At 33.2% G+C, this 9,344-nt stretch overlaps 1 protein-coding gene across 3 annotated transcripts; it reads left to right on the forward strand.

Moving 5' to 3' along the window:
* Window positions 1-3,327: 3,327 nt before the first annotated feature.
* LOC108326998 (uncharacterized) lies at window positions 3,328-7,307 on the forward strand. 3 transcript variants are annotated; one of them, XM_052872701.1, is made up of 9 exons: window positions 3,328-3,590; window positions 3,707-3,898; window positions 3,971-4,249; window positions 4,604-4,638; window positions 5,085-5,183; window positions 5,312-5,465; window positions 5,574-5,711; window positions 5,792-6,213; window positions 6,451-7,307. In XM_052872701.1, exons 1-9 carry the CDS (start codon window positions 3,467-3,469, stop codon window positions 7,180-7,182), a joined length of 2,175 nt encoding a protein of 724 aa, XP_052728661.1. In that variant the 5' UTR covers window positions 3,328-3,466; the 3' UTR covers window positions 7,183-7,307. The 3 variants fall into 3 exon arrangements, with proteins under 3 accessions (XP_052728661.1, XP_017416134.2, XP_017416133.2); XM_017560645.2 differs by having other exon boundaries at window positions 3,329-3,590; window positions 5,315-5,468; XM_017560644.2 differs by having other exon boundaries at window positions 3,330-3,590; window positions 5,312-5,468.
* The last annotated feature ends 2,037 nt before the right edge of the window (window positions 7,308-9,344 follow it).

Genomic DNA, 9,344 nt, shown 5'->3' on the forward strand with positions numbered 1-9,344 from the left:
GTTCTTCGTCGCCTTTCTTTTATACGCAAAAGCTTTTGGTGAGAATGAGAAAGTTCATTTTTTTTCTTGGCGGGAAAATTAAAAAAATAAATATGCGGTGCCAAAAGCCTACAACAAACAATGTTATGGGCTTCTATATATATTAATAAAAAGTGAGTGACATGAATTTTTCTCTACAACTACATATCTCTTATTTATTTTTAACCTTCCTTTATTGTTTTCCAACTACAACCCTTACCATCTTTCCATGTTTGCACATATTTTATATTTATATCTCGAAAAACAATTGAATCTATTGTGATATGAAGTTAATCAATTTTGGATTTTATGGTTGAGATTGAAAATGTATAAGTACGAGTTCGTTGTTAAAATTGATTTTGCTTTTAGGTTTGAGAGAATGATGAATGGGAAATTAGTGTGGCTTTAGTAAGAGAGCACATAGAAGATATGTTGACATTAGAAACGAAGGCAAGTGTTAATTAAAGGCTTTGTCAACAAGTTTTTGATTATTTTTCTATTTCCATTAGGATGGTGCAGTAGTGTCAACTTAATCACTTTATCTATCTTTTTCCTTTCATCCTCATGGTAACCAGTATTTTTTATTTGCTTTAGAATCTTTAAATGTTACTCTTGTGTTTAAGTTGAGCTCATTACATTCATATAGACTTTATTGGAAATATTTTTGTGTGTCAAAACAATTTTGACAAAATGTCTTCCAAGTTTGAAATTTTGTCTACTTAAGAATTGATATAATTATTTAATTTAGTAATTAAATATGTATTGTTTTGTTGTTTTAAGATGTTTATAGAACAATTTTCTACTCTAGAGAAGGTGAAGAAGAAGTGAAGAATATCTCTAATTGTAGTTAATCAAATGCAGGAGAATCAAATGACATTCTTATTAACGTAGAAACTGAAAGTTCATTTCAAACAGAAAATAGCATTGTTGGAAAAATATGCACTTCAGTCGTATGAATCATTTTAAGAGACAAAAAAATATATGAAAGTGGAATGTCAGTTGCAATTATTGTAGCTCAAAAGTTTTAGGGGGCAAGACAAGGGACATCACACTCAATGACCCTAGACAACTCTAGACTAATTAATTATTGCACTTTATAATTCAATTAAATCCCAGACTTTACAAAAATAAAAAAACTCTTTTAGTTATTTTTATCAAACAATTGGTATGCACAAAAAAAAATGTAACATAAAGTATTTATAATTGTCAAAATTAGATTTCATCAACTTCATTATCATGAATTCACAAACATTTTAAATTCATATTTAAGTCCAAATAAACTCACCAACATACTTAAATCCTATCTCTAACAATTTTGAGTATGTGATAACTCATCAAATTCAATCTTCAACAAACAATCATGCATTAAGTTAAGAGTCTTAAGACTTAAGATTATCAGTGAATCATATTTTATCCTTAGATACGAGTCACATTAGGTATTCAATTTAAGTTTTAGGTTCAAGTCATATTTCCCAATCAATATATTAAGAATCACAAATTTTGAGTGATCAAGCCACAACAAGCATTAAACATATAAATCAAATACTAATTTTGAAATGAAAAAGCATATGTATTAACATCACAAAATGCAAAAGATTCAATTTATTACATCTAATATCAACAAATAAGAATAGCTTTCCATGATAGAGAACTTGGGGTTTTACAAATTGAAGAGATATGGAAGAAATGGAAACTAAAGAGAATATGTAAGTTTCTTCAAAGGTTCTTAGTAGTTGCTTCATGCTCCAATTACGCATGCCCTTCACATCAACACTTTCATTTCGTAACACATCTTCCTCTTTGACCCCAAAAGGGAAAAACCACCATGGATGATGGATGAAATCCAATAAGGGGGGAAAGCTTTATAACACTTTAAACAGTCTCCAAGATCATCTCCCAAGCATCCTGGTGATTCTATTCATGTAAAATTGAGGAATAATTGAAACTCTCGCAAAAATATGAGTAAATATCTACTTTCGCATATTAGAGCTGAGAGACTGATCCATTTGCTTCATTCTCATCTAACAAGACCTAAAAATTGATGCCTTTAACTTGTAACTTGTTAGACGAGCCATATTTTTGTCTGGTGACTCAAATACTACAAGTTTGGATTGTCATTTTCATCCAGTGAGAAACCAACTCACCCAACCACTTAGTCTGGAGCTCAATGGTGGTTTCTTTGTTGTTCAAGGATAATCAATGGTAGTATAACCCTATAGATGAGTCTTTTCTTCATGTTTGCAGCCTTGAGTGCGATTATAAAGTTTGTAAAGTGGAAATTTGTTTAAAAATCACTCTTTCTTATTTAATCATGTGGTAGCATGGCAACGTCCATGCATGGAGGAGCAATCCACCTCTCATTCATGTTGGGGTGAACGATAAAAGTGACTTTGATAACGACATCTCGACAAGGGACAAGTAAATAACTTGTGTATAGACATGGAAGAAAAGTAGTACAATGTCAATAGCATGACCATCGACACTGGTGATAATAGTGGAGATAAGTGGCGACACTACTATAACTTAATAGAGAGACTTGGTGTTTTCGCTAGGTTTTTTGTATGTTGTTGAAAAAAAAAATGAAGATATAAATACCAATAATGGTGGTAGTGGTAGTTAGTGCTCTATTTGGTGAATAAAGAAGACATATGTTGAAGGAGTGACTTAGGAATACATGAGTGAGATAAAAAATGAAAAAAAAATCTCAAAAAAAAATTTAAGAAAAAAAAAAGATTTTTTTAACATACGTGTCAACTAGATGGGCAGATCTTTTAATTTACGTATTATACATTTTAAAAAAACTATTAAAGATGTATTTAATGCAATACTAAAATATAAAATAAATTTGACATGAACTTTTCAAAAAGACTGAATTCCAATTTCAATCTATCTCGATTAACATTCTTCGTTGATATGGTTTCACAATTTTTTAAATAAATTAAAAACAAATGTAACTAACCACGTAAAAAAATAATATTAACTAATTTTAGTTAAAAAGAACATTGTCGATATTAATTCAAAAGAATGAATTTTAATTGAAAAAGTAACCTGATTATTACTCCTGATGATATTTGTTAATATTTAATATATAAGTGAATATTAAACTAAATTTTACACGTCAACATAATAAAAATAATTTATCAAAACATAAACTAAAAACTAGAAATAAATCACTGAGAATTTTTCAGAAACGGAAAAAATTACGAACCAGTGGATTTTATAAAATATATTAGGGATCGAGTGACGCTCTTACACTTTTAATTTTTATTTAATTTTAATATTTTCAAACGATCAAATTTTCTTTATTTCCACTGTTTGGTTAGAAGTGTTGAAGTGGAATCACTTTAGCCGCTTCTTCAAAGTTCAAAATTTCCAAAACCAAAACCTTTCACACACTCTCTCTATCTCTCTCTTCTTTCCCCTTCTCAATTCCTTCGATTAGGGATCGATGATTTCCGAACCGGCGAGTTCCCTGAGAAAGAGGGCCGCCCAAGACCGACGCCTCAGCATCATCGACGTTTCTTCCGCCGATGACTCGCTTCTCGAAGGAAACGCTCTCCATCACCATTCAGGTTATATTTCTTTTTCTCATTTGAGTACAAACGACACCGATTCTTCTGAATTATTTGCTCGTTGTATGCATCGAGATTCAAGATCATGTGAAACGCGTTCAAATCTTCCATTTCAGAAAATCAAGCGCACGGGGATTTGTTGTGCACCCCGAACTCGAAGAATTTCGAAGACGCCGCCATCAAAGTCCAGCAGTGGGAGCACGAGCCTCACTCCAATGGCGCGTACGGAAGCGAAAAACCTAAGAAAAATAGCAAATGCAATTTGCGCAAGAGTTTGGCCTGGGACAGTGCCTTTTTCACCAGCGCCGGTATTTTTGTACTTTTGTTATTTTGTTGGATGTTGAGTAGTTTTTTGTGTTTGATTAATACGTGTTTTCCAGGGGTTTTGGATGCTGAGGAGTTGTCTAGTATAATTGAAGGCGTTGAGAAGGATGAGAAGCATGAATTACCTGATATACAAGAGGATGTGTACAAGTCGTGTGAGTCCATATCTACTTTAGCGAGTGATAGTTTGACTTTTGAGAGTGCGGAGGTGGACGGTGATTTGTTTGAGGATGTAAGAGCTTCAATTCAGAAATCTAACCGAAAGTCCAGCCCTGCTGGTGCGAACACCAAAGTCCCATCTTCTCCTGCGGTTCCAGGGTTCCAAACTCATGACTGTATGTCTATGTCTGCACTCTCTGTATTCACTATTCTGCGTAGATCCTTGCAATCTTTTTGCTAATTGGGAAGAGCATCCCTAAAGTGTAATTTTTGTTAACTAGTTTTCAAAATTAGGAGTTTGTTTTTCATTAACATTATTTGAAAGAATTTTAGTTATAGTTGAAACTAAAAATTGGTTTGAGGGGCATCGAATGAGTGGATAAACATTTCAAATGCTTGTTTATCTTGCCTATGTGCATTCTGAACTTCCATGAGTTCTAGAACTTATTTATTCGACTCATCTTATATTTTGTGGGCTGTTGGTTTATACTCAACTGGTCAGATTATTAACTTCTGGGTTTTGTTTTCAGCTTCAAAAAAAGTTGTCATGGTTTCTCGCAACAAGGTAAATCGCATTTGATATAGAGACTAGAAAGTCTTTATAATGTTATGTCTATGTTTGAATGACTCTCACAAATACATGAATAGAAATGTTTTTAATGTATAAAAAGTGGGCTGGTTAAGCTGTAAGTTGGTTGTTTATTTGAATTAAATAATTGAGTGTAATGTGTCCCTAATCCCTTCCCAGAGGTGCCTATTACCAATGCTGGACATAGGTACTGCAGAGAAATGTGCATGATTTTACACACAAAACCATAGAAAGGGAGATGTCAATTTCCCATGGGAAATGGAGATATCTATTCCCTATGGGAAGTGGAGGGGACCTCTACTCGTGCATGGTGGTGAATAGGGAACAATATTTCATGTCCGAAATAGTTTACTCTACTTGCCTCTCATAGCCCCATTTGGTAAATTACAAAATCTGTAGTAACATTTGTATTTATATTTTAGATGAAGGCCCCACCTGGTTCTAAGAATCTAAGTTCAGGCACGCAAGGATTTGGGAAGACAACGAAAAAGAATAATCCTATTTTTCCACAACTTCCACAGGTATGCATCTATAAATAAAACCAATGAAGAGAACTGTTCGCTTTTCTAGTTTGCTTGCTAATGTTACGCATGCTTGTCCAATGAAATATTGAGTGGCTATAAACCTGACTATTTTTCGTATTTTGAAGAAGCCTGCCGCTTCAAGGAGAGAGTCGTCTATTTTAAGGCAATCAAAGGTACTACTACCAAAGCCTAGTTTAAGTTCCACAACTTCGTCTAAGAGAGAATCCCTTGGCAATCTACATATTAAAGCTGAAAGGGACAAGGCAAAACGAATAATTGGTGGTTAGAACTTGCTTTAGTTTTTTTTTTTTTTCATTTCTCATTTTGGTAAAATGGTTGTCATTTTCTGAATTGTGGTTAAATTTTGTTTTCATTTGGTCTCTTCAGCTAGAGTCAGTTCAGTGACAAAAACATCTGTTATTGGAGGTTCTCGAGGTATTGTGCCTAAGCCCACACTACCATCCAAATTATCTTCGGGACTGACAGTGCCAACCAGGACTAAATCAATGGCTTCCACATCTTCCGGTAACAATTTATCTGACAATATTGGTAAATTTTCTTTTATTTACTTAAAAACTTATACAGGTCAACGTCATCTTGCCCAGCTGTTAGAACGCCTTCAAGAATAGCTCCAAGAAATAAAGCTGAACCTGAGATTTCTAGTCTTTCAAGCATGATGTCTGCAACAAAGCTTTCTTCTAGTATTTCACCTGCTAGTTCTATCAGTGACTGGTCTTCGTCAGAATCATCTTCAACTATTTCGATGGCTAAACGTGTATGTAATAGTTCAAGGTCCAGCATCGATAGTGGCTCAAGCAGGAAGGTTTTATTGGATGCTGATGCAGATCTAGGTACACATTCACACATTCCTCAGAATGATCTAAGCTTAGAAAGGCAAGAGGATCAGCATCGTGGGTTAACTAGTCAAAAGGAAAGGACAACTCCTGGAGTGGCAGTTCTTCCTCCAGCTCCCAAGAAACCTTCAGGCCTTCGTCTGCCTTCGCCAAAAATTGGTTTCTTTGATGGGGTGAGTTTTGTTTTTTCTATATTTGATAGTTAGAATCTGTGTTGGTTAGTGGTTTGTACCATTTTCATGGAAAAGTTTATAGATTTCATGTCATTAGGACTTTGGCCCCACCCTATTTTACTGCTCTTCCAGGTGCAATATGTGCTTCTGCGAATTATGATAATTTACTTATCGCATTCCTTTTGCCATATCTCTATTACTCTGCATATGTTGAGTTGGTATCATAATGTTGTGCAGGTGAAGCCCTTAGTGCGCACGCCACGTGGGGGAACGCAACCACGCTCTGTTGTACCTTGTAACTTGCCAAAACATGGAGCTCTAAGTCCAAATGAAGGCCAACACAAAACAGAACTTGGAAAGCTTCATGATTCTAAATCTATCGTGTCAATTGAAAATACAAAATCCATTAACCAGCAAGCTCCACATCCAAATTCTTTTCTTGAATCGCCAGATGTTGCAATCAAGACATCTAATGGTGCGCAGAATAAAAGCTCTTCCGACTTGCCATTGGGTGCTGATGAAAATACATCACTCATCCATGATTTGCTACCACTTAAAGGTGTCAATAACCAGGCAAATGCTCATCATGATGGTCAAATTGATAGTTTGAGCAAACAAGTGGGACATATGGAGGACATACATTTTGAGACACGGGAAAAGTTTAACCGTGATTCCCTTTCTTTATTGCATATCAGCTCCCAAGATGACTCTATTGGTCTAGAGTTATCTAATCACGTAGAGATTATTGATCCTAAGAAAGAGGAATTACTGAAGAGTTCTTCTACTTCATGTCTCCCTGTCTCCCCAACCAATTTTGATGTGTCCGCTTTAGAGAGGAGTCCCTTTGTCGTCAAGGATTCCTTTTGCAATATGGATGGCGTTGTCTTGACAGAATCAACAGTTTCAGAAACAAAATCGACGACCAACTTGCCTGTGCCGGATAGCATTAATATGAAGGAAAACAACTAAACCAGTGACATTGTGTAATTTGAAACCATATATTTGCAGTTACTTCTCTGTGCTAAAAGTGCGACTATAGAAGTCTTGATCTCTATCCAAATCATGAAATGAAAGTCTTTTATAATTTTTGTACACCTTTTACTTTAATGTGACGGTTATTCTTGATCTCTTACCCGTATCGTTTTGAATATAACTTCTTTAAGCATTGTTATATATAAACTTTGTAGAAACCAACATCATAAAAGGAAAGTGCCTTAAAATTTGTTTCAAGTGCTGTAAACTTGTGCTATAATTGGTGTATAGACTAAGCCAACAAAACATTCCATTAAGCATATCAAATGGAATAACACGTGTGACAATAAATTCACAAAAATAAGTCGTACTTTTAAATAATTGCTTTTTATATTAAAGTTCATTGAAATTTTAATAAACACCAGATTCACAAACACCACATTTGAATTTGAACACGTCATAACCTGGTGGTATATGTTGATCTTCATTGGTAAATAAAACTAAAAAATATGTTCAAAAATTACTAGCTCCATAACAAAAAGGATCAATTAAACATATTTCTACCCAAAAGACTGGAAAAATAAAAAACCTGAGTCCCAATAGCATGCAGTAAAATAGCTTGATAATTTGGATAAAAGGAAAAGAGGCTACCCTAGACTATACTGCCTTTTCAAATTCAGAAAAAGGTTTTCAGAATTTCAATTTTTTTTACATTCTAAATTAAATATTTCGAAGATATTTTTGAATTAAATATTCTAAAGCTTTTTTTAGCTGGAAATATTTTCAAAATATTTGTTCCGGAGATTAAAAAAAAATTATGTCTTTGGTGAGTGATGAACCCGCATGTTTATTTTTATTTCTTATTTGGATTATCCATTAGTTGGACCAAATTTTTCTCCCTTCTTTTTGTGTCTTCAAGTTATGTCTTTGTTTGATGCTCAACGGAAACAGACAAATAAAACCAGAACGAAGAAACCCAAACCAGGTTTGAAAGAGAAACGACAACAAAGGAGGTGCAGTTCTGTGGGGGGATGTAAAGAAAGGAGGTGCAGTATTGTGTGGGGATGTAAAGGGATGAGGGAGGTGCGGCAAAAAGTTGGGTTTAAGTTCTTTTGTTATTACTCAATGCTAAAACAGGCACAAGAAAGTACAGAAAGGAAAAAAGAAAATCGCTGTACACGAACTAACAGCTTGGAAATTTATCTCGTTAGTTAGAACTTCATAACTGTTAGATTGAATATTAAAAAATTATTTGCATTTTGATAACACATTCAATTTCATTTCCTACCAATTTTAATTTTCATATTATGTAAACATATTCAATTTCATTTCCTACCAATTTTAATTTTCATATTATTTAAAAAATATTTAAAATAAATACAATCGCAATTATACAAGAAGAAATCCAATTATAAACACTTCATCTTAATACACATGAAAAAGAGATGAAAATAGCGCTTACACAAAAGAGTACATGTCCCTTAACTAGACTCGTTTCACTTAATCTTAGTTGATAGTAAGATAATTAAGCATAGTTATGGTCAATTAACAGTTGGGATTGGAATTACTAAATTATGATCAAACATACGGACATCACTAATCATTTGATGACTAAGAATAATAATTATTTTACTCATTTTATGACTAAGAATAATAATTATTTTTCTCAGTCTGGTTTTTCATATGATTTAGTACACACAAGCAAACCTCTAACCTCAAAATCATATGATTGAACACAAATCTCTAAAAGAACATAAAAGAAAACAATAATTTTCATGATCTAAAATTAAAATTGACTAGCATTAAAACTAAACTTAAATTTACTAAGTTCTTCCAGTAAGAACCTAAATACATCCAAAAAATAAGACAGGAAACTCAAATATTATATTACTGATAGTTAATTTATAAGAAAACGGATAAAAAACATTTAAACAAGGGGTGATAGGAATTTCCCTTAGTCATAATCGATTCACCAATTTAAACTCTAAGGAAATCTTTAGAAAAGATAAAAAAATTATAATTAAGTAAACAAAAGTTAACTAAATGCAGCTTAAAAAACATTTGGGAAAAACTGAATTTCAATTTAGCATATTTTAAAGATAAAAAAAACCTTAATAGTGATTATATATTCAAATGAATTTTAACGGAAGAAGTAAATA

Source organism: Vigna angularis, chromosome 2, assembly GCF_016808095.1.
Source record: "Vigna angularis cultivar LongXiaoDou No.4 chromosome 2, ASM1680809v1, whole genome shotgun sequence".
Classification (NCBI taxonomy): Eukaryota; Viridiplantae; Streptophyta; class Magnoliopsida; order Fabales; family Fabaceae; genus Vigna; species Vigna angularis.